General features: G+C 39.3%; 3 protein-coding genes and 2 pseudogenes across 16 annotated transcripts; 2 read left to right on the top strand and 3 right to left on the bottom strand.

The window, feature by feature from the left end:
• LOC121744861 (probable pre-mRNA-splicing factor ATP-dependent RNA helicase DEAH2) lies at nucleotides 1-4,005 on the top strand. Its single transcript, XM_042138536.1, has 7 exons — nucleotides 1-403; nucleotides 682-884; nucleotides 970-2,054; nucleotides 2,457-2,582; nucleotides 2,673-2,911; nucleotides 3,000-3,118; nucleotides 3,688-4,005. The coding sequence occupies exons 1-7, from the start codon at nucleotides 116-118 to the stop codon at nucleotides 3,812-3,814; spliced, it is 2,187 nt and encodes a 728-aa protein (XP_041994470.1). The 5' UTR covers nucleotides 1-115; the 3' UTR covers nucleotides 3,815-4,005.
• Nucleotides 4,006-5,587: 1,582 nt separating this feature from the next.
• Nucleotides 5,588-9,077, top strand: LOC121744997 (argininosuccinate synthase, chloroplastic-like). 7 transcript variants are annotated; one of them, XM_042138732.1, is made up of 11 exons: nucleotides 5,588-5,637; nucleotides 5,953-6,005; nucleotides 6,141-6,199; nucleotides 6,292-6,373; nucleotides 6,476-6,617; nucleotides 6,793-6,841; nucleotides 6,982-7,164; nucleotides 7,482-7,556; nucleotides 7,649-7,834; nucleotides 8,200-8,288; nucleotides 8,396-9,077. In XM_042138732.1, the coding sequence occupies exons 3-11, from the start codon at nucleotides 6,182-6,184 to the stop codon at nucleotides 8,946-8,948; spliced, it is 1,377 nt and encodes a 458-aa protein (XP_041994666.1). In that variant the 5' UTR covers nucleotides 5,588-5,637; nucleotides 5,953-6,005; nucleotides 6,141-6,181; the 3' UTR covers nucleotides 8,949-9,077. The 7 variants fall into 7 exon arrangements, with proteins under 7 accessions (XP_041994666.1, XP_041994664.1, XP_041994660.1 ...); XM_042138730.1 differs by having other exon boundaries at nucleotides 5,593-5,637; nucleotides 5,953-6,051; XM_042138726.1 differs by having other exon boundaries at nucleotides 5,603-5,637; nucleotides 5,871-6,005.
• Nucleotides 9,078-9,359: 282 nt separating this feature from the next.
• On the bottom strand, nucleotides 9,360-11,131 carry LOC121743683 (annotated as a pseudogene).
• A 985-nt stretch (nucleotides 11,132-12,116) lies between these two features.
• Nucleotides 12,117-13,751, bottom strand: LOC121745664 (annotated as a pseudogene).
• A 2,074-nt stretch (nucleotides 13,752-15,825) lies between these two features.
• On the bottom strand, nucleotides 15,826-22,785 carry LOC121744425 (DUF724 domain-containing protein 3-like). Of its 8 annotated transcripts, none has more exons than XM_042137951.1 (9): nucleotides 22,162-22,785; nucleotides 21,147-21,560; nucleotides 20,024-20,398; nucleotides 19,199-19,322; nucleotides 18,888-19,114; nucleotides 18,035-18,131; nucleotides 17,596-17,916; nucleotides 17,262-17,417; nucleotides 15,826-17,191 (listed from the first exon to the last, which is right to left on the bottom strand). In XM_042137951.1, the coding sequence occupies exons 1-9, from the start codon at nucleotides 22,687-22,689 to the stop codon at nucleotides 16,065-16,067; spliced, it is 3,369 nt and encodes a 1,122-aa protein (XP_041993885.1). In that variant the 5' UTR covers nucleotides 22,690-22,785; the 3' UTR covers nucleotides 15,826-16,064. The 8 variants fall into 8 exon arrangements, with proteins under 8 accessions (XP_041993885.1, XP_041993883.1, XP_041993884.1 ...); XM_042137949.1 differs by having other exon boundaries at nucleotides 18,888-19,123; XM_042137950.1 differs by having other exon boundaries at nucleotides 19,199-19,325.
• Nucleotides 22,786-27,019: the final 4,234 nt, after the last annotated feature.

Here is a 27,019-nt window from a genome sequence, read left to right on the forward strand (position 1 = left end):
ACCCTAATTACACTCACCTTCTCTCTAGGGTTTTCCATCTTTAGGCTCTGGAGATTAGCTTTCGATTTTTCCCAATTCGACCGTCAATCGTGTCGCCGTCGGATTAGAGAGGTAGATGGGCACAGAGAGAAAGAGGAAGGTGAGTCTATTTGACGTAGTGGACGAGACCGCCGTGCCGAGGAAATTTCCCAGGGCCAACGGCAGCGACAGAATGGCCGCGGCGGCGCTGCCCTCCACGATTAATAAATGGAACTCTAAGCCTTATTCGCAGAGATATTATGAGATTTTGGAGAAGAGGAAGACTCTGCCCGTGTGGCACCAGAAGGATGAGTTTTTGCAGGTTCTTAGAGCTAATCAGACGCTTATCCTTGTCGGTGAAACCGGTAGTGGTAAAACGACTCAGGTTGGTGTTCATGCGCTCGACTTAATTAATTTGTTGTGCAGTCGGCACAGCCGTTAAGAACGCATTTCTATGTGTTTTTATTTTTATATATTGACTAGCTAGGCTTAGTTATTGCATTCACCTTTAATGTTGAGCTAACTGGTTTGTATTTCCGTGTTACGAAGTTTTGAATTTTGATTGTAATATTAATTTCTTGATTTAATTCCGTGAATAGAAAAGTTATTTTATTCAATGAAAATCTAGTTAGAAAGCTAAATTTTGATTTTTATCTTTTACAGATTCCTCAGTTTGTGCTGGATGCCATAGAGCTAGAGTCAGCTGATAAGCGCAAAAAGTACATGGTCGGATGTACTCAGCCTCGGAGGGTGGCTGCTATGTCTGTTTCAAGGAGAGTTGCTGAAGAGATGGATGTGGCTATTGGTGAAGAAGTAGGTTATAGTATTCGTTTCGAGGATTGCAGCAGTGCTCGAACTGTTTTGAAGTATGCATACTCTTTCATAATCAATTGGAAATTTCTGGAGTTTGTTTTCTGTGTAATAGATCCATATGTTTTTCGTACACTGCAGGTACTTGACAGATGGTATGCTTTTGAGAGAAGCCATGACCGACCCACTCCTAGAGAGGTACAAAGTGATAATTCTTGATGAGGCCCATGAGAGGACTTTGGCAACAGATGTCTTATTTGGGCTTCTCAAGGAGGTGTTGAAAAATAGGCCTGACCTTAAACTAGTTGTCATGAGTGCTACTCTTGAGGCGGAGAAGTTTCAAGGTTACTTCTTTGGTGCACCACTAATGAAAGTTCCTGGGAGACTGCACCCTGTGGAGATTTTCTATACCCAGGAGCCTGAGAGAGATTACCTTGAAGCAGCTATAAAGACTGTGTGTCAGATACACTTGTGTGAACCTCCTGGTGACATTCTTGTCTTCCTTACCGGTGAAGAAGAAATTGAAGATGCTTGTAAGAAAATTGCGAAGGAAATAGCCAATAATGGGGATCAAGTTGGACCGGTGAAAATAGTCCCTTTGTACTCTACACTTCCTCCAGCAATGCAGCAGAAGATTTTTGAAGCTGCTCCACCACCGGCAAGGGAGGGTGGCCCCGCAGGAAGAAAGATTGTTATTTCTACCAATATTGCTGAAACATCTCTTACAATTGATGGCATAGTTTATGTCATAGACCCTGGGTTTGCAAAACAAAAAGTTTATAATCCTCGAATTCGTGTTGAATCTCTCTTGGTATCTCCTATATCAAAGGCTAGTGCCCATCAACGATCTGGGCGTGCTGGAAGAACACAGCCTGGCAAGTGCTTTAGACTGTACACAGAAAGGAGTTTTCATAACGACCTTGTACCGCAGACATATCCCGAGATATTAAGGTCAAATCTTGCAAATACCGTTTTGACTTTGAAGAAGTTGGGAATAGATGATCTGGTCCATTTTGATTTTATGGACCCACCAGCTCCTGAGACACTTATGAGAGCATTGGAGGTCTTGAATTACTTGGGAGCCCTTGATGATGATGGGAACCTGACCAAGTTGGGTGAGATAATGAGTGAGTTTCCATTGGATCCTCAGATGTCGAAGATGCTGGTTGTTAGTTCAGAATTCAATTGTTCAAATGAGATCCTCTCAGTGTCTGCAATGCTTTCAGGTATGCTTATTTACAGTTTTTTCTTTTTGTCGTCTATGTCGTCGCATATCTACAAGAGTAGATTGTTTGTCTGGCATACTTCACGCTGTGTGAAGTTCATGCTTAAGTGGTCTTGCACACACAGATTGCCTTCTGTCTGTTGCAACTTCAGATATTGATTTCATACACAACTGCTGATGCATTTGTGTATGTTATTGATATCTGGGTGTCTGTTTAGGTTGTCATCAGCATCCCTTGTCTGGGTCTCATGCCTCCTTGGCATGTACCAAGGATTTCTAAGCAAGTGCTGATGCAGATAGTTGCAGTTACTCAGTATTCTCTCATCAAGCAAATGGTGTCGTCTCGCCTCTATACATCTGACCTACCGTGGGCCTCCTCTGTGATAACCAATTTTTTCTCTAGTACCCAACTGCTTCGTCCGGCCTAGGGATGCTCAAAAAGCTGCTGATGAAGCAAAAGCTCGTTTTGGTCACATTGACGGAGATCATCTCACACTGTTGAATGTGTATCACGCTTACAAACAAAATAGTAAGTAATATTCTCAGCATCTCTCATTTTCTCCCTTTATAATTGAGTATATGGATGCTAATCTTTACCCGTAACCTTTAATGATTTCAGAGGAAGATCCACAATGGTGCTACGAGAACTTTGTCAATCATAGGGCTCTAAAATCAGCGGACAATGTTAGACAGCAGCTAGCTAGGATCATGGCCAGATTCAATTTGAAGCTCTGTAGCACAGATTTTAACAGCCGTGACTACTATGTCAATATCAGGAAGGCTATGCTTGCTGGATACTTCATGCAGGTTGCCCATTTAGAGCGCACTGGCCACTATCTTACTGTGAAAGACAACCAAGTATGTAGTTGCTACAATTTGTATGTTTCATCATGTTTCCATTGTCGTATCACTTTATCAATGTGTAATGAATTGTTTGTCTTGGCAGGTTGTTCACCTGCACCCTTCAAATTGCCTGGATCATAAACCGGAGTGGGTTATATATAATGAATATGTTCTCACAAGTAGGAATTTCATTCGTACCGTGACAGATATTCGTGGTGAATGGTTAGTTTTGGGTCCCTCTTAACATGAAACTTGTCTGTTATAGTGTTGTGTAATTCTTCAATATCTCCATGCCTCTTTGTTCTACACCGACTCATGCTGTTGAATCTGTAGATAGCTTACTGTGTGCAAAATATATGCATGTCATTGTCTCCTTTGGTTGCATATTATCATAGTATTTGCTATAAGTTGCTTTCATGTCACTGTCTCAAATTAGATTTGCTATAAGGAAAATATCTGCTTAATTTTATGCTTCCTTTTCCTTGACATATTTTTGTGTGGATGGGTTGTATGTTTCGTGTTTGCTTATCTAAATGGATGCATAGCTTACCTGTTTGACGTTTCTATATGTACGAATCCCCTGATCGGACATGTTCCTGTTGGTGGTTGATTAACAACTTGTTACTACTATCATCATAAAGTATTTGTTGTGGGTGTTAACTGTTCCAATTGTTGTTGTGAACTGCAGATAATCCTGTCGTGCTGTTGTGATGAATTATGCTTCAGTTTTTAGTATCTTGCTGGATTATTTTTATTTTAATTTTTAACCCGTGTCAAATGTAATGTTACAGGTTGGTTGACATTGCACCGCATTACTATGATCTCTCAAACTTCCCCAACTGCGAGGCAAAGCGGCAGCTGGAAAAACTGTATAAGAAGAGGGAGAATGCAAAGGATGAAAGTCGAAGTAAGAAGTGAAGTCCCACTTAACTCTGATGAGAGAGAATGGAGAAGAGCATTATAGATGTGAGAGCTTCAATTGTATTTTAAGATTGAAGAAACCTTAAAATATATCTTGTTTGTATGGATATGCTGGAATTTATACCTCCTTGTGGTAAAAGAGTTGTAATGCTTTATAATTGATAAACTTTGGAGTAGTTTAAAAGTTATTGTCCCCTTGTATCCCTATATGCATGTCTCCTTTGATTGCATGGTAGTATCATGTGAGGTTGTTCATTTAAAAAAAATACTCATTACTAGTGGTACGCAATAGTAAGAGTTGGGAGTGATCATTTTTTAAAGCTAGTTGGAAGAACTAAAATCCAAAATATCACTAAAACATCAACTTGAAAGAGGCATTCTAAGATGACTACTTCGATGTTTCTGAAGAAAAAACAAAGATGTTTCTATACTTCTTTTAGTTTTTTTTTATGATTTCTATACTTTCTATCATACATGTTGGAAGTGAAATGAAAGAGAAATCAAGAATGATCACTACTTCATTCCATATCTAAGTCTATAAATGTGTGGAGGTTGAAAGAGATTTCATATGAACATCACAACTTCTCTTCTCCCTCTCTATGCTAGATCCCTTGTATTCTCACATAGCTACTTTAAGAGCATCATCTCCTCAATTCTCAAAAACCTCAAAAGTTCGCCGGTGCCTATTGGGTTTGACGTACTTCTATCCACTAGGATAAAGTCATTTTATCTTTGGGGAAACTACGCTAATCTATGAGCACTAGTCTGGGCGTAATTTGTCCGTTAGGAAGATCCTCTAACTATTACAGCCGAAGAGCAAAACAAATACAAGTGAAACGAAAATTACAATCAACACATTAACATAACCAAACTAAACTATAGGTCAAGTCAGGGAAAATCCTATTTTCGTAAGTCAAATTACGCTTTGGCTAGTGCTCACAGATTGAAGTAGTGTCCCCAAAGATAAAATGACTTCTTCCTAGTGTATAAAAGCATCTCAGACCCACTAGGCACATGCGAACTTTTAAATTTTTGAGAATTGAGGAAATGATGCTCATAAAATAGCTATACGAGAGTATGAGGTATCTTGTTAGAGGGGGAGAAGTGATGTTCTGACGTTGATGTAATATCTCCAACTTCATAGACTTAGATATGGGAGGAAGCGGTGATCATTATTTAATTTTATATTATCAATACATGTTATGATATGGGATGGGATCCCCTGCTGTGCAAAATGCCACGGGGTGCTGTGGTGAATCTAACCATTGATTTTTTACATGAAAAATAATAATACAAATAGAGGAAATTAATTTGTGGTGTAGATCACCACAGCACCCCCTGCCGTGGCATTTTGCACAGCAGGAGATCCCATTACTTATGGGATAGCCAAATTAATAGGAACTTTAAAGGCCATGTGAAGGTAAAATAAAAAATGTACAAATGTATGGAAATATTTGTCCTTTAATGGTTGAAGTGCATTTGCGCCAGAAAAATTGAACAAGTGAAAAATAATGGCAATAAGATTCTAATGCTAGAGATTTTCCATTATACGATTTTTTCCCCTGGATAACTAATATTCAGTGAAGTCGGTACTATGTACTCCCCTATTTATATATTTTCAATTTCAATTTCAATTTCAATTTTCAATAGTAATTTTTTAAAATAGGAAACTTGCTTGGGCCGAAGATTCTAATGGGCCCAGTTTGAGTAAAAGAATCTTTTAGGCCCAGTTTAAATATCAGTAAAATTATTGTTTAGTCACCACTAAGCTTAGTCATACTCGCTCACTGTCTACTTCAGCCGCCGTTTCTTCAACGCCGGTAATCATCATCCTTTTTTGCAAATTTATTAGGGTTCATGCTTCCAGAATATCATTCATCTATTGCCTCTCAGTTGTTGACTCGGTTTAGTTTTGTGGTTTGTTCTTTTTTACCTTTTGGTATTCCTTTTTCTGGAAATGAACTTTAGTTTACCTGTATCAATCCCTTTCTGATGAACCTTTTTATACTAGTATTTGTTTTTATGCTGATTGGATTCAAATCGCTCGATTCAGTAGCATTTGATGCTGTATTCCTTAATGTGAGCGGCTCTCTCGCATCGTTTATTACTGAAATGCCTAATTCCCAGATTTTCAGAGACAAGATTTCGTCTTGCATTGCACCGGATTGCCATGGCTCAGATTCACGCGGTATCTTCATGTTCTTCCACCAATCTTTTCAGTGGTTTGAAAATAGGTAGTGTTTGATATTGATATGTCTGCGTTTAGAAAACCTGCTAAGCAATAAAAACACTAATAATTGTGGTTGATTTTTTGAAAATGTAGATTCATGTAGAACTTATGACAAAGTTCACTGCAGTCGGCGAATGGCCTCACAAGAGCAGGTGTTTTTGGCAATCCGATTCAGTTAATCCACTTTTGTATGGCAAGATAGGTGGTTATCTAAGGAATTTTTTTTCTTTATTTATGATGGCAGGTAGGAGTAAAAGCCAGCGAGTTTCACGGCCTTTCAATCTCCCAAACCCTAGCTAAATTTGGACCAGTTCGTGAAAATCATGGTACTGGAAATCCTTAAAAATGATTTATGTGCATATTTTATTAGAAAGAAATTGCATGCGTGGTTTATAAGATGTGAAAGCCAACTATGAATGTGGATGCAGCTATCAAAGCAGTTTTGGCTAGTGACAAGGAGTTGTCAACTTCTAGTGGTGCCGATAGTAAGGTTTTGCGTAAAAAGTTGAACAAGGTAGTACTGGCTTACAGTGGTGGTCTAGACACATCTGTAATTGTACCTTGGCTTAGGTATGTCATTGCTCTCTTATCTTGAGTTTGTATCACTGCTTCATTTCCTATTTGTATGTTGCTATAGAGTTTCTTGCCATGTTTCTTTTATTTGCCGTGATTGTTTGAAACTTTAATCTGGTTTGATTTCCAAAACATCCTTATTCTGTCTAAGTCACTATTTTTTTTATTGCAGGGAGAACTATGGTTGTGAGGTTGTGTGCTTCACTGCAGATGTTGGTCAAGTATGTGAAAAACTAATCTCAGTAATCTTAAAAAAGTTGGAATTCCATAAAATATATGTAGAGGAACAAAAAAAGGGCTGGGATGGATGGTTTTGATCTGTGTAATAACCTTTAATTTGATAAAATTCCATCAATGTTAGGGTCTGCAAGAATTGGATGGTTTAGAACAAAAGGCCAGGGCTAGTGGGGCATGCCAACTGATAGTGAAGGATTTAAAGGAGGAATTTGTGAAAGATTTTATCTTTCCTTGCTTACGAGCTGGTGCCATCTATGAGAGGAAATACTTGCTTGGGACTTCAATGGCTCGTCCAGTTATTGCAAAGGTACAGTTTAAAAAATAAATAAATAAAAAGTTGTAATTTCATTTGTTGTTTTTTCTCTTATTACGAAGTTAACGCATTCTATCTTGAAACTTAATCCAGTCTTTTGTTATAACAGAGAATTATACTCTCAGTTTCAAAAGGCCTTATTTCCCGATTTTATGTAACTATAGTATTTTTTAACATGTTGACTGTAGTTGATGGTATTTATATGTGTACTTGTATGTTGTCACGATTAGCATCCCCTTCCCCTACCTCAACTCTCTTTCTTGATGTTACTTTACCCCATTAAGTTACTTAATCAATTGTGATAAATTCAGGCAATGGTTGATGCTGCCAAAGAGGTTGGAGCCGATGCTGTATCTCATGGGTGTACTGGGAAAGGAAATGATCAAGTATGCTTTATAGCTACACTGGCTATGTTGTGATCTTTGTTGAAGCATGACTGTTGATCAGGAACTGTAATGAGCCTTATTATTTACTGTAGGTCCGCTTTGAGCTCACCTTCTTTGCACTGAACCCTGAACTCAATGTTGTTGCGCCTTGGAGGGAATGGGAAATAACAGGAAGAGAAGATGCTATTGAATATGCTAAAAAGCATAATGTGCCTGTTCCAGTGACAAAGAAATCGATCTACAGCAGAGACAGGAATCTGTGGCATCTCAGCCATGAGGTAATCTACTCAAGAAGCATCTGAAGTTTGTCTTTGTTTCATGAGAGTATAATTTCTATACAAACAAGATCATTCTATTTTTTTCTGATCTTTACGCCTTCCGACACTGAACCTGCATCTGACAAGCCTTTACTCATTTGAGAACTCTGATCAAACAACTATGTTGTATGCTTGCCTGTTAAAAGGGATATTCACCTTGAGAAAGATTGCTTACTCATCACACGTATGTGAGTTGTTTTGAAATATTTATTTCAGTTACATAGATCCAGATTCAAATCTGTATGTCTGATCTTGATAAGCAACTTGGTTATATTCAGTATTTTTTACTCAAAAGTTAATGGCTCTTGCTCCTTTGGTGCATGAAGGGGGATATCTTGGAGGACCCAGCTAATGAACCGAAAGAGGACATGTATATGATGTCAGTGGACCCAACAAACGCACCTGATACACCTGAGTAAGTCACAATGATGGTTCTTCTTCATCATCTTCTCTTATATCTTTCTGAACTGCATATAATACACACTTCTATTACTCTATCCCCTCCCCTGCCCCGCGCTGTAGGTACGTGAAAATTGGTATAGTTGAAGGTCTGCCAGTTTCAGTCAATGGGAAGGAACTATCTCCTGCTTCCCTACTTGCAGAGCTCAATGACCTAGGTGGGAAGCATGGAGTCGGACGCATAGACATGGTTGAAAATCGACTTGTTGGCATGAAAAGCCGTGGGGTTTATGAAACTCCTGGCGGGACCATCCTCTTCTCTGCAGTGCGTGAGCTCGAGTCCCTAACACTAGATCGCGAGACCATCCAGATCAAGGACTCTCTTGCCCTCAAGTATGCTGAGTTAGTGTACGCTGGTCGGTGGTTCGATCCTCTTCGCGAATCCATGGATGCTTTCATGAAGGAAATCACTAAGACTACATCTGGTTCAGTGACTCTCAAACTTTACAAAGGATCTGTGAGTGTAGCTGGCAGGGAAAGTCCCAACAGTCTCTACAGGCAAGACATTTCTTCGTTCGAGAGCAGCGATATCTACAATCAAGCCGATGCTGCTGGATTTATCCGCCTCTATGGATTGCCAATGAGGGTCCGAGCTATGCTGGAGAAAAGGTTGTAATGTGTTTAGAAAGTGTGTGACATCTCCGTTTTGCTGCGTTACTAACTAAGGTCGTTTGTTACTTTTTTAGTCTTCACAAACTTGAATTTGAATTACTTGAATTATTTTATAAAACAGAGCTTTTATTTATTGGCTTTTGCTCGTGTTAATTGGTTTGATCATACCTCGCTTTTGTATCCAGTTTGCAATTTCAACGCTACATTTGCAAAGTCCAGTAATAACCTGATCAAGAATGTCAGCGAGGTGTATATATCATATCCAAACTAATTAGTAGTATTCCCTTTGTCTAGTTGAGTTAGTTTCTTTTTTAGCAAATTAATTTTATTCTCAATCATATTTTATTTTCTATATTTTAACCTTTAAACATCAATTTTTAAATATAGTGCCCAAAAAAATGTTTCAACTTTCTTGGTACGAAGGTACCAGACTGAAGACCTATATTAAAACGATCAAAAGCATTCTACCAATTCATGTAACTAGTCCAAGATTGGATTGTATCCAACTACCAGCCTTCTGTTTCTTTCCTTGCCATTTTCTGATCATCTTCTTCAGCTGAAACACACCGCTTCGAGTGCCATTTGCGCCATATATCCTTGACAGGATCGAGTAAACTGCCGGATGATCTTTTTCCACTTCAGATATTCCCATTGCTGCGAACTCACCAACTTCTAGACAAGAATGCAGCCCACAAGCCCCGAGCAGCGCGCCCCAAACAACCACATCCGGCTCAAACGGCATCCTCTTAACCAACTCTTCAGCCTTCTCTAGCTCACCCGCCCTACCATACAAGTCCACCATACACGAATAATGCTCCATATCTGCCTCCAACCCATACTTCGCCTGTATTGAGTAGAAAATCTCTTCAGCTTCTCTTACCTTCCCCCCATGCACACATGCCGATAGAACATTGATAAACGAGATCTGATCAGGGAGCACGCCACTCAAGATCATCCTCTCGAACTCCTCCAACGCCCTATCTGCAAGTCCGTGCCTTGCACAGCCTCCAATGATCAAGTTCCATGACACCAGATTCTTCGTTGGCATGGAATCGAACACAGAATGCAGCGACTATGTCGCCACATTTTGCATACATGTCGAGAAGGGATGACCCCAAGACCACATCAACAGGGATACCAAGCTTCAATAGACACGCGTGAGCCTGGCTCCCCATCACAAGAGAAGAGCAGCCCACACAGGCATCAAAGACACTCGAAAAGGTATAATGATTCGGGCGAACTCCTGAGCTCATCATTGCAGGAAACATGTCTAGAGCCTCCGTAAACTTCTCACACTGTGCACATCCCCTCATCATTGCAGTCCAAGAAACTACATCTTTTTCATGTAAACTGTCAAAAACTTCCTTTGCTTCATCAACCATCTTGTTCTTCATCAATCCATTAATGATGATGCTCCAAGAAAAGGCATTTCTCTTAGGCATTATATCAAATGCCGTCTTAGCTTCATTCATCATCCCAAATTCAATATAGCCTAAGATCAACACATTGCAGGGCACGACGTCGACCACTCTGATCTCATCGAACACCCTGCGAAAACCATCGCGATCAGCTAAACCAACATATCCCCTCATTAAAGCAGATCCCAGATAGATATTTAAATCAAGCCCTTGACGGGTCACGAGCCCGTGCAGCTGCGGAACCAGAACATCGAACTCCGAATTCAAAAACGCGCTCATGAGCACTGCAAACGTGAGCTCATCCGGCCTCCGATCGCTCGCCATCATTCGTAGAAAGTGGTGGAGAGCCTTGTCTGGACTCTGGGCGTCGCGGAAGCCGGAAAGCAGGGTGTTCCAAGAAACGACGTCTCTGTGCGGCATTTCGTCGAACAGCTTGTGGGCTTCTTGGAAATGGCGGGATTTGATGTAGCCACTGATCAAGGAGTTCCAGGAGACGGTGTTTCTCGAGTGGGGATAATCGTCGAACAGTTTGCGTGCGTCGCTGACATTTCCGCTGCGCACGCAATCATTGATCTTGTGATTCAGAGTAACAGTCGGAATTGTGTGGGTATGGTATCGAGCAGCGCTGAAGAGAGGGGCCAATGATTTTGGTGTGCGCATTGAAATCAGGGAGAACCCTCTCGTGCTGATTTGGAGCCAAAATTTTATGAATTTGAATGTTTATATATACTGATTTTTAGGGAAATAAAAAAAGAATAATTGAAAGTGATTTTCTTTTTGTTCACTTGATAACTCTTAATTTCATGTTTATGGTTATTGACTCATCAAAAATTGTAAGTATATTACATTTTATTTTTCGGATATTTATATCTACACTAAGTTTGTGTTAAAATGACAATACCTCTTAAAGTGACACCATATCATCATTTCTAGCCAATCATTTGTACACGTGGACGAATAATCAGCTGCCATGTGGCAATAAAAAAATCGTTCAAGGGCAAATTTTCTCGGGCTGCAATATCCAATACTCTAGACAGCAATCTATAGATTGCAGTGTAGCATTTATAATATTGCAGGATACGTGATGTCACAGTGTCACTAAGGTGTTGTCATTTTAACGCATCCATCTGCACTAATGCATAAATGGTTGAAATTAATTAGTTTAATTTCCTTCCCTTTTTAAGTTGGAATTTCTTAAATTCCTTGAGTTATTTTAGTGTTTATTTACTTTTCTAATTAATTAAATACGTAGATAAAAAGTTGTTGATCAATATTAATTATCTTTGAAGATTAATACAATGAGTTTTATCTCTATGGAGTTCTCTCTTAAATTCTCAATTTATTGAGATTTTTATTTGTCTTATCAAACTATTTTTCACAATCATTTATGGCACCATTAATTCCACAATGTTGTTGGTTGATTCTTTATACAAGCAACGAAAGATCATACGGTGTACAAATGATATATTTGTAGTAAAATAACTCATATTGGTCTTAAGTTATGGATACACAATTACACATCTTTGGTTTGTGCAAATAGTTATGGATGCACATCTCCGATTTGTGTGAAACAATAATATTCGACTCATATTGGAAATATCAAATTAAGTGAGTTAAATATTTTATGCCGTAATTTAACAAAGCTGGCCTCTTTTCAAAAATCACAATGTTTACAATCTTGAAATTCAAATCGATGAGGAATTTAGCGAAGCAAACAATATTTATATAAATAGTAGAGGCTGCGTACTCCAAATTTATGACTTCGGTCCACTTAATTTTTTTTAAAGAGCGTCAATTTCCACCTGCAAATTACAATATTGTAAGTATAATACTAAGATTTCATTTAATAATTCAATTTCAAATTTTTATATGAATGTAGCATTTTTACCTTGAACATCTTGAGCAGTCTGTCTCTCCTTTTCTTCAATGTTGCACTCACCAATTCCTTTTCAGACAATTCGAATAGCTGAGGCTCTATAATTACACCTTTGATATGCTCAAATCCTCTCAACTGTTTCCATCCAACAAAACCAAACCAAATTGTATTAGTAAAATATCGATAAATAATTATAGCGACTTTGAAGAGATCTCAATAAATTATTAGGCTTTTTTTGGGATCTTGTTCCTATGTGGGTACGTCACTGCTAATAAAGTTCTGAAATATCGAGACTAACCTTGTTTCTCTCAGCCGTAGCCTTGAGCTCGAGAAGAATATACTCCTTGAGCTGATCAAGGACGCATAGGTCTAAAAACGACCCTTTGTACCCATTCTTTTGCGCCCATTTCGTCGTGTTTTCTTCATTTGGAACCACCACGGCCACCAGCATCGACTTGAATCTATCTCCGAACACCCATATCTGGATGGAACAACCATTCCACGTTTAGACAATCACAAATTTAACACAAGATAAGATTGAACCCAAGACCTCTCCTCCTTTTTACAAAGTAGAGGTCTTGGGTTCAAGACGAAGTATGAAGGCTTACATCTCAGCAATAGGAGTAATGCCATAAACTTTTTCAAGATGCTCCAAAGCAACATACTCTCCTAGAGAGAGGTTGATCAGATTCTTCTTCCTATCTATGATTTTTACTACTCCATTAGGCATCATCATCTCTCCTATGTCACCTGAATCATCAACAAAGTGTGACATCAGATAACTTTTATAACCATATAATTGACCTATACATATATGTATCCAACACAAAACCTGTGTGGAACCATCCATCTATCACTGCTTCCTGTGTCAATTCCGGGTTCTTGTAGTAGCCGCCAAACATAGACTTGGGCTTAAGGCATATCTCCCCACGAGAAGGCTCCCCGACAGGGTCATACCCCATCTCGGGGACCTCCTCCAGTCGCAGCTCAGTGTAAACGAATGTTGACCCGACCATGGACATCTCATCCGGGTATCCAAGGGTCGACAGCCCACAACTCTCCGTTAAACCTGCACATTACTCGTTCTTGTACTCATTGAAAACGACGAAAAAAAATATAAAGTTCCTACCATATCCTTGTGTCACAAAAGCACAGGAAGTGCCTAGCCTGCTCTTGACCTTCCCGAAAGCTAGGAAATCAGCCAAGGGCGACGCATCCTTCTGTTTGTACCCTTTTTTCATCCAGTGAAGCTTGCTGAACCACAGCATACCATAAATTCAACAAGATTAATGCTATAATAGTTGAAGTCATTACTATCTGTAAAGCAAGTGGAAAATTCCCCTCCTCCTCCAGTTGAGATCTTCAAGTGCTTTCAACACTCCTAAAGAGAATGACAGAGACAGAGGTACGAGACAGGCCGAACCAAGCGAGAGGAAGGTGACGAGACGGGCCAAACTAGACGACCCTCGATTCTTCCACGGCTATTTTGTTTCAAATGTTGTAGCTTACCCGAAAAAATATACTGTTTGCAAACATATGTATATTTCACCTATAAAGTTTTAGTTTATGTAATAATATTAATTACTACATTAAAAACTGGAAGTTTCATTCTCTTACGATATAAAACACATTTATCATAAATCTTTGCCATCGAATAACAAAATGATTTTTGTTCACACTAACAAGATTAATTGTTAATTCGGTTCAAAAGAACAGTTATGATGTAAAACAAACACAGTAGTTACAAATGTACTAGTATTTACTAGTACATTTTTATTAGTATATTAGAATTTATAGTGTATACTACTAGACTAGTACTATATGTTTTAATGTGCGTCATTTTGTAGCAGATGAACCCAACCCTATCTCATCACGGAAGAGTATGGGATGGACCTGCCTTAATGTAGTTACACAAATTTGGATTCACAATTAATAACTATTATTACCAATTAGATGTCACAGAGCCCCCTGCCCTCTTCAAGTATAACGATGGTTCAACTGTTTCTATTGAAAACTAGATACAGTCTAATACGTAATTAAGCTTGACGTTTTACATACAGGAGGGTGAAGAAGACCACAATTCACAACAATCTCATCAACAGTAATACTCATATTAGTAATATTTTTTGTGTTGTGCAATTATTTATCATATATACAAATAAAAAATTAGAAATGGCACCACTTTGAGCTACTCCTACTTAGTTTATGTATGTCAATGAATTAACAAGACAAGACGATGATAAGTAGAACATTAATGGGTCCAATCCAATGCAGTGGTGTCCCAAGTTAGGTGTAGAATTGAATGACCAATTCATCTATATTTAATATAGTACTTCACAAAAGTAAGATGTATGCCAGAAAGTCTACCTATTTTGAGCTACCCAAAATATAGATGGACACCCTTCGATTTCGATCAGTGGTAAAAGTCACAAAATGTGAATCTCTTCATTAGCAGTTATACATTAATCCAACCAAGCATTTAAGGAAGTAGCTGGAAAGCTGTTTACATTTAACATTTGACATTTGTAAGTTGTAACATTTTTCACCTCATCAAAACAAAGGATAAAATATACCATGCCCTTCTAGTTATTTTATTTTAAGGGAGTACCAGATAAGATACATAAACCTTGTGACCTCCATCTCCATGTTGGAATCAAATTAAATGATTCACACGTGTCGAATACGATTGATAAACATAAAATAAAAGTGTACATGGATTTTGATTCATGATCTTCAATGTTTTTGATGAATTCTAATGTGGAAATTAGACTTCCAAGTGTCAATGCTTCCAGAGAGAATCTGTATGTTGTTTTTTGTAACATCATAGGAATGAGAATCTATCGATGTATTTATAGGTTGCACTTGAGGACTATAATAACCCTGTATTTAGAGAACGAGTATCTAACTTTATTATAACTCTAATTTTACCTATAACAAAATTAAAGCTTTCCAAGTAGTATTTGCACAATAGACATCAGATTTTTATAAATGATCGTTGGACCCGATGAATTATACTACACTTAGAAGATAACGTAATCAAGCTATTCAATAATTAGTTAAAAATATATACCCCACAATCTTTAGACTATTATGTTGGACAATATTAAAATGTTCCAACAATCCATGGCAAATAACTATGGAAATACTCCTACAAAACACTTAGCAAATTTATTACTTTTAATTCAGATTGTAAGCGAGTTAGACTATTCCAGAATAGATAGCTCAGCTGAATGAAGGTTCATCTGAGGTGATTCAAGAATATCTGATCAAACTAACAAATCATGCGAACTCCCCATGATTTAGAGGGAATTTGATTTCCAAAGAAGTGTTTATTGAAATAAGCTTTTAATCAATGTATAAATCGTAGAATTAGGCTCCAATAGCTTTATATAAATTCCTCTGACTCCAATATATAAATTTTTCATGATTTTATAAACATTAATCACTGTCCAAAACAATCCTAGTACAATTTGTTGTTTCCAACATACAACCTTCATTTCCTTTTCTTTTCGATTCTCTCTCGTGGGATTTTTCTTGGAATATCACATGGTAGAAATCAGTATGACCACCAAACTAAAACGCATGAATAAGTAAGAAAGTAGTAGTGTTGTAATAAAGTTTTAATCCCATCACTGTGCTACATCATTCCTTTCAGCAACAAAAGACATTTACTACTGTACTACTGCACCTACATAACATTTTTAACCAAACGATGTTAGCACCTTTACAAGTGAGCAAAAATATACAAACCATCAGCTCTGCATTACTACCAATATCACCTACAACTGCCACTTTCTTCACCACCAATTTTTGTCCCTCTCAAATTTCACAAAATAGAAGAAACTTTACCTTCAAAATCACTCTTCACAGTCTTGATGCTGTCTTTGGTTTCCCTCAGCCTAACCTGCAGTAATGCAATCTCTTCATCCTCCCTTTCTTTCAAGGACTCCACTTGCAACCGCTTCCTCTGCAGCTTCTGTATATGCTCGTTGATCTCATCGATGTCTCTTCCAAGTCTGGCTTTCGTGTCACTGTGATCTGTGAGCTGCCCATTGAGAGTATCTGCGTCATTTGCAAGCCTTTCTTGTTTGTCCTTCATAGCAAGCAGCTCGTGTATGCAGTCCTGAATTGGCCTGACTTCAAACCCGTGTGTTTCCAAGTCGGCAAGTGTCTCCTTTATGTCATCCATGATGCTTACAGGATCAGTTAGCTGCAACTTGGAGGCTCTTTCTACTGTGCTGGAAAATGTTACCATATAGCCTATAGCCATGCCTTCTCGTGAACTTTCTTTGAAATTCTCCAAAGGCTGGAAATGTGGATTCTGTGGCAGCCTCTGGAATACTTGCATGGATTCAATAGTTTTCCAAAGAATGGTGTTTTTCACAAAAGGCAGCTTTTCTGTCTCGCTCCGTACTAGGGCCACTTGATTAATCGAAGCAGCAGCAGGTGTTCTGTTTTCCGGCTGCTTTTCATTGTCCTCAAAATGCTCATGAACGATCTTTTCGACGGAACTCTCTGGGCTTTTATCAACCGTGGGAGTAGCTTGTGCTTCACTTTCTGGCCGCTTCTCTATATCCTCATCCAGCACAACAGCTATAGTGTTTTCCACAGAACTTTGAAGGGGTTGATAAGTTATCATGGGACTTCTATTAACCGTCAAAGAAGCTTGTGCTTCGTCTTCTGACCAATGGTCACTGTTCAAATCGAGCAAAACAATAGAAGTCTCTTCCCCAGAAGGCATGCTTTGTCTTCCACTTTCTGATTGTTTTTGAGTGCCTTCATCGGTAACATTAGCAGTGATGTTGCTGTCAGAAGGCAAGCCATCTACCAAACCAGAAGATTGTCTTCCACTTTCTGGCTGCATCTCACTAGCCTCATCGAACCCAACAGGGTCACCTTGAGTGTTACCATTCTCAGTGTATGGCACCATCACTGTGTCCACAGGCGGCAATCCTGCAGAAATTATAGTATCACCAGTCAGAATGAGAAGGCAAGAAACACACTAGTAGACATGTAAGCTTACTTGAGCCATCAATTACAGATGACACGTGCATCTCCTCGATCCATTTTGAAAGCGGCTCATTATCGAACTCATTACTGGGTTGAGGTTCAATAACTTTCTCTACATCCAGTGTGGGGTTAATTACCACCGATTCGCCTCCAGATGCACCAGCAGAGTCTATACAAGCAAGGAGCCATTATAATCAGGCTGCTAAAGTATATCAAAGGGAAGGAAGGAAACAACAGATACAGACATCATCCTTTCTTCTTGATCTTCAGATAAAAACTGAAATATCGTCATATAAGAGTTCTAACAAAGCCAGAGGTCAAGTTTTAAATCCAAAAAAGTATCTCACCTCGAACTTTGACTGCAATTCTACCACTTGAAAACTGCTTCCGCCCTCTCTTGGATGAACGATTATCTGCCAGCCTGACTGGCTCTGCTACACCAGACTCCTCATGCTTACTAGCCAATATTCGTTTTGTCATTCTCACTTTTCTTTTGCCAGGACCGGACTGGCTATTCGATGTCGTTTCCTGGTTTGGCTCTGTCTCCTCCTGATCCGATATCGATGCCTCAATGTCAATCGCCATCATGTCATGGACTCCTTGTGAACCATCATCTAGCCTGTTCAGATTGATGTCACCTGAACTCTGACCTCCATGCTCAGCACTTCCTACAACAAGAAATCATTCTTTAATGAATATGCAATGTATGGAGGCAAAGCAAATAAAATATTTATATTTCATCATGGAGAAAATGAAGAGCTCCATAGAGGATGACATTATTTATACCTGCAGCCTTAGTACCAGTGCTTTCAACCATGTTTCTTTTTGGTCTCCCTCTCTTTCTCTTCTCACTAGCGTCTTCCATTTCTAATTGCTTGCCACCCTATACATGGAATATATGTAGTAATAAGCATAATGAATGGCCCCATAACATCCTCTATGTTCTATATTTTCTCTTCTACATTCCTACATCCCCAACTCAGTGGCATGCCCAATTGCCCATTGAAGAGGGGTAAGGGGTATACTATAGGATATGCCTATAGTATACATAAATCATCTCCACTGAGACCTTAGACCAACCGAGTTCATCATACCACCATAAACAAAGTCTAGCATATTACGTTCTTCTACAGTTTCAGTGGTTGAAGAGCAATCGCTCCCAAAAGATTATTCTTTCTCAAGATATATCGTGCATTCCTATTGCTAAATTTCGTACATGGTTGGTTGAAGTGAAAACTGGAATCGCATGAGCATGTACCTTCAGAGTATTAAGACAACGAACGGCTTTTACTGGGGGTTTACTTCAAACTCGTGGTTAGGTGAAATGAAGTACTTTTTACATCAAAATACTCTTGACTCAACCAGATGTATGAAAACATATTTACAGTTGGTGTTTGAGACCACTATTCTCGTCACAACTTTGCTCATGCTCTGTCCAAATCAATTTCATAGCATTTTGTCAATATAGTTTAAGTTGGCTGTATAATCAAGAGCATACCAAATCACAACCATTAATTATAGAAGAAAAACATTCATCAAATACCTGACAAACGAACAAACATACTTCTTAACAAGAAAATTAAACCAACAAACCAAAATAATATGTAAAGTTACTGTATATTTCTTATTTTTCACCCACCGTGATTTTCCCAGTTGTGAAATCATACATTTGATGTCTCTGATCATCCAAGCTAATTAAAGCCTTATTGCTGGGAGGTCGACTCCTGTCACTTCCTGATTTTTCTGAGCTCCCAGTTTCAGCACATGGCAAGACTATGACTATAGGAATCTCATTTTCATGTCTTGCATGCTCATATTGAGCACCTTCTTCAGTGTTTCCAGTTCGAGCTGTGTCTGGTTCCTTCTCTGGAAGGTCTTTCCCAGCTTTGGTAAGTGAACAAAACTACCGGTGGAAACTTTTGAGGAAAATGGGCATAAAAGAATTTATACCTCCAGAACCAAGTTGTGAACTTTCAAATGGCAACATCTGTGCAGTGCCCTTCCCTAGGGTGGGGGATGTGGATTTAATGTTTCCACTGCCATTTTGTGTTGTAAGAATGTTCCTTTGCTTTCTCTGCTGCGAGATTCAAGGGTAATGGATCAAAACCAAAGATTCAATATAACTTGCAACACATCGAAGCACAGAATCAATATGAACAGTCATATTTCCCAAATACTTTGATGATCTAGAAGTTCTACAGTTTGAACTTGGTTGAATTTAAAGTTTCAGAAAGTGTTGCCAACACATCGATACTAAGCATCTGATAAGTTAAATAGAAGGAAATGCAAAAAGATAAGATACATTCAAGGTGTGCACAAAATCAGTTAGTTCTAGTCTTGTCCTTCATATAGTAAGAAAGAACATAGATGTAAATCGCCATAAAACAGTTTGTAAATTGCATCTTGGCCCAACACAGTCTTATCTGATTACACGTGATAAACTCATAAGAGAAGTCATGTTTTCGCCTATTCATCACTCATTATTATGAACTTGGTCACCATGGATAGCAACTTTATCAAAGAGAAATAATACTCCCTCCATCCCACAAGAGTATGCACTCTTTCCTTTTTAGACTTCCTGCAAGAGTATGCACTTTCTAATTTCGGAAACTTTTTCTCTCTTTTGAGGTGGGACCCATTATCCACTAACAATACTTTAATTACTTTCCTTTCTATCTCTCTTTTACTTTACCAATTGTACATTAAAACTCGCGCCCAACCAAAAGTGCATACTCTTATGGGATGGAGGGAGTATGCAATATCTAAGGACTTTACCATATTATTTAAAGACTTTGGGCTTTCAGGACCGCATGAAATCTCTTTATTTGATCCATCATGCACATCCTTTTTATTTGCCAGCACTAAATTTCCTTCCCTGAGCTTTTTAAAAGGCTGAGAAAGAGCACCCCCAGAACCAGATACATATCTCCTTTTTGCCAAAGCTAAAGACCCATGGGACGGTTTCTGATTATCCAGAACAAATTTCTCAAAGAAATTACTTCTTGGTATCAATGATGAGTGTGTTTTTCCACCACAAGTGTCCTCTCCATTGACTAAATTGCTCAGTAGAGTAGCTTCCATAGAGGAAGTAGAGTTATCAGGTGTGAGATGTTGACATACGCCATCATCTAAGGATGGGACTGAGGGCTCCTGAGACAATTGCCAAGGAATTAGCCTTAGACTTCTTACTAACAAATAATGTGCTATTTACACTAAAGTATGTAAGCGTTTCTGATATCAAAATAATGCACATAGTAATGAAAAAACAAAACCCATCTACAAAATACTCTTGATACTGTCCACACAAAAAATAAACACTTCAAAAATCAATTCACAAGATTCTAACAGTGCGTGGAAACTCAATATTCATGCTTATAACATAACCTAGACTAACATAGACTATCCAATTAGCAAATGACTATGGTACTAAAAATCATATAAGAACGTTTTATACACATAAGTACAACGAGTGAAAGAGTAGGAGAGCAAACAGGCAAGAAAGGAAGGCAATATAATAATCCTCTCCATCTCATCCTCCACCTCTGTTCTATGGTTCAAGGCATAAGAGTGGACTGTCAGCCAGTCAGATTCAAAGAACATAGTTTTGACTTGCAGATAGATAGCATCAACATCTAAAGGTCAACATTAATCAGAAGCACTATTTGCCTTGTGCCACAAGCACAACAAAGAAGAAAAGTGGCAGTCATGCCTCCTTTCTCAGACAAGATTATTAGTTGATGTAACATCAAAACCATAAAGTGACTTCAAACTAGATGCAGTAACAGTGGTGGAAATAAAAGGGTGGTATAATTATATGGAATTCATTCAAAAACAACAAAAAATGAAAATAAATAGTATAGCCAATGAAGGAGAGCTTTTTCAAGAGAGTAGATAAAACCTGGGCAGAAGTGAACCATTTGCCATCTTTCCAATCCATGTGAGGTCTCAATTCTGACTGATTGAATTCCTTCTCGCATTTCATTTGCTTAAAGAAAACAAGGTACCTACTTCTCCCAAGCTCCTTTGTAATTATCCCATTCCACCAGCCAAAGTCAAAGAATGCATCCACTTTTTCCAATAAAATAAAATTATTATCTTTGAGAAGTGGAGGGCAAGGCCTGATGTGCAAAGAATCAACAGTAGCTTTAGTGGAACCATGGCTATCAGGGTTTACACTATTACACTCTACCAAAAATGTCTGATTCCCCAGGTCTTCACGAATTGTGGCTGGGAACCAAGCATCCTGAAAATCTTCTCTGTCAAATGACACTTCCACCTTCCTTCCAACATCAAACATCAATCCTGCTATATTCTTCGCACAATTACAAGACGGAAAAGGAAACAGAACATCAGTAGTGATAATCACAGCAAACATCGCCTTATACCAATTATCACCGAACTCAAGGGTTTTAGCTAAAACCAATTTTCAGGTTGAAACATGAAAATTATCATCGCCCAAACAAACCAAGACAGAGAGCAACCAGCCGTGCAACTTACTACTAGCGCCCATAACTAAAAGTCCAAAAATACAATCTAAAGACAGTAAAAAGGAAGTGCATCCTTTGAGACCAGCAACGTAAGGAAAGATGATAAGAAAAATACACGTCTAATCGACTACATATGTACATGCAACCAAAAAATTGCAAACTAAATATCCACACAATTTAAAAGAAATGTACAATTAAAGAGAAACTGAAAACACGCCCAATCAACCACATGTGTACATGCAACCACAAAATTGCAAACTAAATATCCACGCAATTTAAAAGATGCGTACAATTAAAGAGAAATTGAAAACACGCCCAATCAACCACATATGTACATGCAACCACAAAATTGCAAACAAAATTTCCACACAATTCAAAAGAAATCGAGAATTAAAGACAAAATTGCAATGAATTTTTTCAGAAAACCTGTTTCTGAGGACGGACCCAATTCCCGTTCACCCAATCACAGTGCAACCTCAGCTCTCCAATTCCAAACTCGAGCTCGTCAGGGGGGGTATGAAACGTCACGGTATACCTCTCGCCGTCGGCAACCACCCGGCTGATGATGCCGGTCCACCAGCCGTCCTTGTAGAAGGCGTCGACGACGTCGTCGAGATCAAAACCCTTGACCGGATCGTGCTGCGGCGGGGTAGGCCGGACGCAGGAGGCGTCAATGTGCTCCCTCAGCCGATCCGAGCCGTCCTCGTGAGCGAGCAGGTTGTGGTACTCTACGTAGAGCTTCCTGGATCTCTTGCGGCCGCTCTTCTTCGGTGAATTGGGCGGAGGGAGGACGATTGCGGAGAAGTAGACGCCCTTGAAATCCTCCTCGTCGGTGCGGACCTCGATGATTGAGCCGATGGGGAAGTGGTGGAGGCGGCGGCGGTGGGAGTGGGAGTGGGGCGTGGTGGAGTTGGGAGGGGTTAGTTCGAACAGAGCATCGGCAGCGTCATCCATTGTTGGAGGGAGATTTTAGATGTGTGGACACCAAAATGGAAGAAGTGGAAAGCGCTAGGGTTTTTTGAAATTCCCATTTTCCAGACTGATGACCAAACTTTCCCCTTTCGATTAAGAGCATCTCCAATGGTTCTAGACAAGCTATAGTCTAGCCACAACTTCTCCTGTCACATCATCAGCACTTAAAAATTCCTCCGATTACTTCATCAGGACAAGCAACTGCACAAGTAATAGGCTAGCCACAATAAACAAAATTATAAAAAATAAATAATTATCAAGCACACAAAATACGGAATTAAATTTACGATACATATGCGGAAAAATTCAATAATAACATTTAAATTTTAAAAAAAGTACATTAATTAAAAAAAATTACATTAATTTAAAAAAAACCCTCTTCCACGCACGAGCCCCCGCCTCCGCCTCACTCGTCGTGGCCGTCGCTGTTGTCATCGCCCGCGTCTGAGCCCCCCATCTGTGCCGCGGCGGCATCCAAATCGACCTGCATACTCTCGAGCATTGAGTGAAGAAACCTCTTCTCCACGGGGTAAGTTGCCACCTTCCAGTCAGCTAAAATCTTGTACATCTAAGCCCGCGTTTGTTGACGCGCGAAGAAGGTGAGCTCGGCTGTCGACTTGCCAACAAGGGGGATGCCGACTAGACCTCCTGGGACCCCTGGCGAGCCCGTTGCGCCCGCCTTTGACCAACCGGGCGAGTGCGGCGAGTAAACACGGGAGGGGAAGGGAACTCCTGAACATCCTCGGGGAGGTCGTGGGAACTGCCGCTGCTGCCGCTGTAATCATCGGTATAGTTCAGTCGCTGCTTCTTCGGTCAGTCAGCATCGACATCTGCCCTAAACTTCTCGGAGTCCATCAGCACCTCATAATAGTTCCAGTAGGTGAACTCCTTATAAAGCCCAGGCACGGGGAAGGCATTCTCCGCTATCCTCCTGCAATCCTCATCAGTTTGGCCACTGGTCTGCATGCGGAGGGCGTTGGTGTACAAGCCCGAAAATCGGAAGACCGCAACCCTGATTCGGTCCCACCCCTTCTGGCACTCCTCCCCGCTGTGTGGCCTCCCCTTCCGGGCAAAATGTCTTGTAGGCTGCTGATATTTTAGCCCACAAGTTGACGATCCTTTGATTGTTCGAAACGAGGGGATCATCGCAAATACTCACCCACGCCTTGGACAGCGCGACGTTCTCTGCATTCGTCCACTTCCTCTGTGCCGGGCTGTCGTCATCAGCCGGCTGCGACGACTGGCCGACCACCCTCTTGCCCTTCCCCTTCCCCTTCTTCTTTGGCGCGCCCCGATCCCGCCCTACTCCCCCCGTTTGAACGGGAGTGTCCGCATCCCCGAGATCTATCCCCAACTCCTCTAAGGAGAAAGTATCACACCCAGTGAACTGCGTCTCCGATGTGGTCGATGTGTGCGAATAAGCAGTCAAAAAATCAAAACTTGGACGATAGACGTTGTCCCCCCCGGCGTCCCCTGCATCCCCGGCTGCCACCACGGCATCATCTGCATCTCGGATGCCCACCCCGGCATCATATGCATCCCGGGTTGCATCCCCGGTACTCCCTGCCCGCCCGGCATCGCCGGCCTGTCTTGCATCCCCTGCCATCCCGGCATACTACCCCCGGATGTCATCCCGGGCATCATCTGCTGCCAAGGGTACATGTTGTAGTACCCGGCCATCGGACCCCATCCACTTCCCACGGTACCGTGGGAGTTTGAGACCCACTCGTCACTGGAGTAGACTCGTTGTTGTGCTCCATTTCGCGTTGTGGCTCTTGTACAGAAATTAAGATAGAGAGAAAACTCGTTAAAACAAGTGGTGCGAATGAAAATGATGTACTAATCGTGTATATATAGTGTTTCGAAAATAAAATAAAATAAAAAATAAAAAATCGGTTGGCCGATCGGGAGCCTGCAATAGCGGCCAGCCGATCGGCGAGTGCATCGGCCAGCGCCCGAAAATCGATGTGCGCTCGCCGTTTTTCTCGCCGATTGCCGCTCGCCGGCTGCAATGGTTCGGCGAGCTGACCGGCCAGCGCCGGGAATCGGCTAGCCGGTCCGCTCGCCGCCATTGTGGATGCTCTAAAGCTTTAATAATCGTGTCTTGGAAATTAAATGTTGCTGATCATTTTTTGCTGAGTTTGGCATCATGTGATGCTTGGTGTTGTTTATTGTTAAACTTTTGTAACTTAGTTAATTGTTATATTATGCCATAGGTTAAGATGTGTTGCCCAAAATTTACTGGATCAAACTACATACAAAAATGTCCTCTTTGTGATTTTTTACTTGTGCGGACATGTGGTTGAATAAATGGCAAGTTGCCTATTTACTCATTTTAGGTCCAATGGAGTTTTGAGTTAGGCAAGTCCAGATAGCTTGGCCAATGGGCTAGAGCGACCACTTCGATCAGGAAATTTATTCTTTCTAGATATGATTGGGCCAAATATTTTTAGACACAAAGGTTAACTGTGAGGTAGAGTGGAATAAGCTCAAATGATATGGAATGAAGATAAGAAATATCTCATCTTCTATATAAATACTAGTATATGTTAATTGAGGATGATATGATTTTAATACATACTTCATCCGTCCCAAAAGAATATGCACTTTAGATTCGATATAGGTTTTAATGTAAAATTGGAAAAGTAAGAGAGAGGAAGAAACAAAAAATAATTAAAGTATTGTTAGTGGAGAATGAGCCTCGTGCATATTCTTGTGGGACAGACTAAAAAAGAAAGAGTACATATTCTTGTGGGACGGAGGAAGTAATAGGTAAATAAGAAAGAATGAGAAAATGTAGTTGAAATAGTGTCGGTAGATGGTGGAGCTCGTAAATGAAAAAAATAAGAGATGAGAATAAAATATGTCCATAAATGGATATACACTATTTCTATGTGACGGACGAAAATGAAATATGGCATATTTCTGTAAGACGAAAAGTGTACATAATAAGTAGATAATTGATTATATTCTTAAATTTGATAAGTATAAATGATATCGTATGAATGAAATGAAATATACTAGAAACAAATAAAGTTGGTAGTATTACACAACAAACACTACACTTACAGGTTCACGTGTTACACACACATACTGCATACACTACACATATTCCACTCACAATGTACACTACCCACACTGTACATTGCACGCACACACCACACTGCACACATGCGTACACGGTACACTGCGTATGTCTTAATTTTGTGAAAAGAAATATTTCATGACATAATGTTTTGTCTTTAAATTATATATGGAACAACAAAGTCCAAATATTTTGCATTGTAACGTAAATGATGATTGTGTCATCACTAATTGATATTCAGAATTTACATAGAAAATGGACTAACTATCATAAAAGACTGCAATGTCAAGCTTAAAATCTTATAATTTGGGATGATGAATACACTGGTATTGTATACCAATGGAATGACTACAATAATTGTTGAATGACTACAATAATTGTTGATTGCTGAAAGAAAAGATCTAGCAAATTGTAATTTCTAATTAATGCACGTAACATTGTTCATACGTTATTAAATTTCTATTACTTAACTTGTCAAATGATGAGAGTTTTCCATAAACCTACTCATACAGACACCTAAGGTAATAATAGTAAATATTCATTCATACAAATAATAGTAAATATTGACCATGGCTAGAGATGTTAAGATTGTTATTAAATTAAATAATGTCATGAGAAAAGTCGGTTTGATTATATCACATCGAGGTGTTTAACACTAAGGTCTTGTTATACATGAACTGTGGTCATTTAGATTTATTATGCTACATTAAATATATGCCTTGGAACTAGACAAACCTTGGTAAAATAAAGTTAATTAAATTAAACTAGCAACATGTTTAATTAATTAACGCTATTGAATATGTTAAACACAATAAAATATTTGATAAAGAAGGTAGTTCAAATCATTTGCTAAATTGTAGTTCAAATCATTTGTAATTTAGCATTGAACAAAAAGATCAATATTAATTTCGATAGGGACATAAGTTATTGTTTATTTGAGCTAAAATTAAATTAAAACTTAATTTAATTTAGTAATTAGTTTAATGAGTTAGCCCGAATTTAAAAGAAAAAAATTATATGCAGTAATTCAGATATATTGATGACAAAAGTGATAATTTTTCCCCAACCACATGTGCATCATTACCATTGAATACCTGCAAGTAACCTCCATGTAACATCACTACGCACTAAAATAATATTTGAAAATTGGAATATTGGTTTCTAAAACCATAAACTTTACCGAAAATTTGGTATTTCTAATGAATTTTGAAATTAGTCTATAATATC

Source organism: Salvia splendens, chromosome 8 (genome assembly GCF_004379255.2).
Source record: "Salvia splendens isolate huo1 chromosome 8, SspV2, whole genome shotgun sequence".
Taxonomy (NCBI): Eukaryota; Viridiplantae; Streptophyta; class Magnoliopsida; order Lamiales; family Lamiaceae; genus Salvia; species Salvia splendens.

Bases quoted from the DNA above. Each gene is read 5' to 3' on its own strand.
- LOC121744861 (XM_042138536.1), top strand. From the start codon at position 116: ATGGGCACAGAGAGAAAGAGGAAGGTGAGTCTATTTGACGTAGTGGAC. The intron at 885-969 runs GTATGCATACTC...CGTACACTGCAG, and splicing joins AGTGCTCGAACTGTTTTGAA to GTACTTGACAGATGGTATGC. The intron at 2,055-2,456 runs GTATGCTTATTT...TTTTTTCTCTAG, and splicing joins AGTGTCTGCAATGCTTTCAG to TACCCAACTGCTTCGTCCGG.
- LOC121744425 (XM_042137948.1), bottom strand. From the start codon at position 22,689: ATGGATGACGCTGCCGATGCTCTGTTCGAACTAACCCCTCCCAACTCC. The intron at 20,399-21,146 runs GTTTTATCTACT...CAATTGTCTCAG, and splicing joins AATGGTTCACTTCTGCCCAG to GAGCCCTCAGTCCCATCCTT. The intron at 19,124-19,198 runs GTATAAATTCTT...AAGCTGGGAAAG, and splicing joins TTCACAACTTGGTTCTGGAG to ACCTTCCAGAGAAGGAACCA.
- LOC121744997 (XM_042138725.1), top strand. From the start codon at position 5,675: ATGCTTCCAGAATATCATTCATCTATTGCCTCTCAGTTGTTGACTCGG. The intron at 6,200-6,291 runs GTGTTTTTGGCA...TTATGATGGCAG, and splicing joins GAATGGCCTCACAAGAGCAG to GTAGGAGTAAAAGCCAGCGA. The intron at 7,835-8,199 runs GTAATCTACTCA...TGGTGCATGAAG, and splicing joins TGTGGCATCTCAGCCATGAG to GGGGATATCTTGGAGGACCC.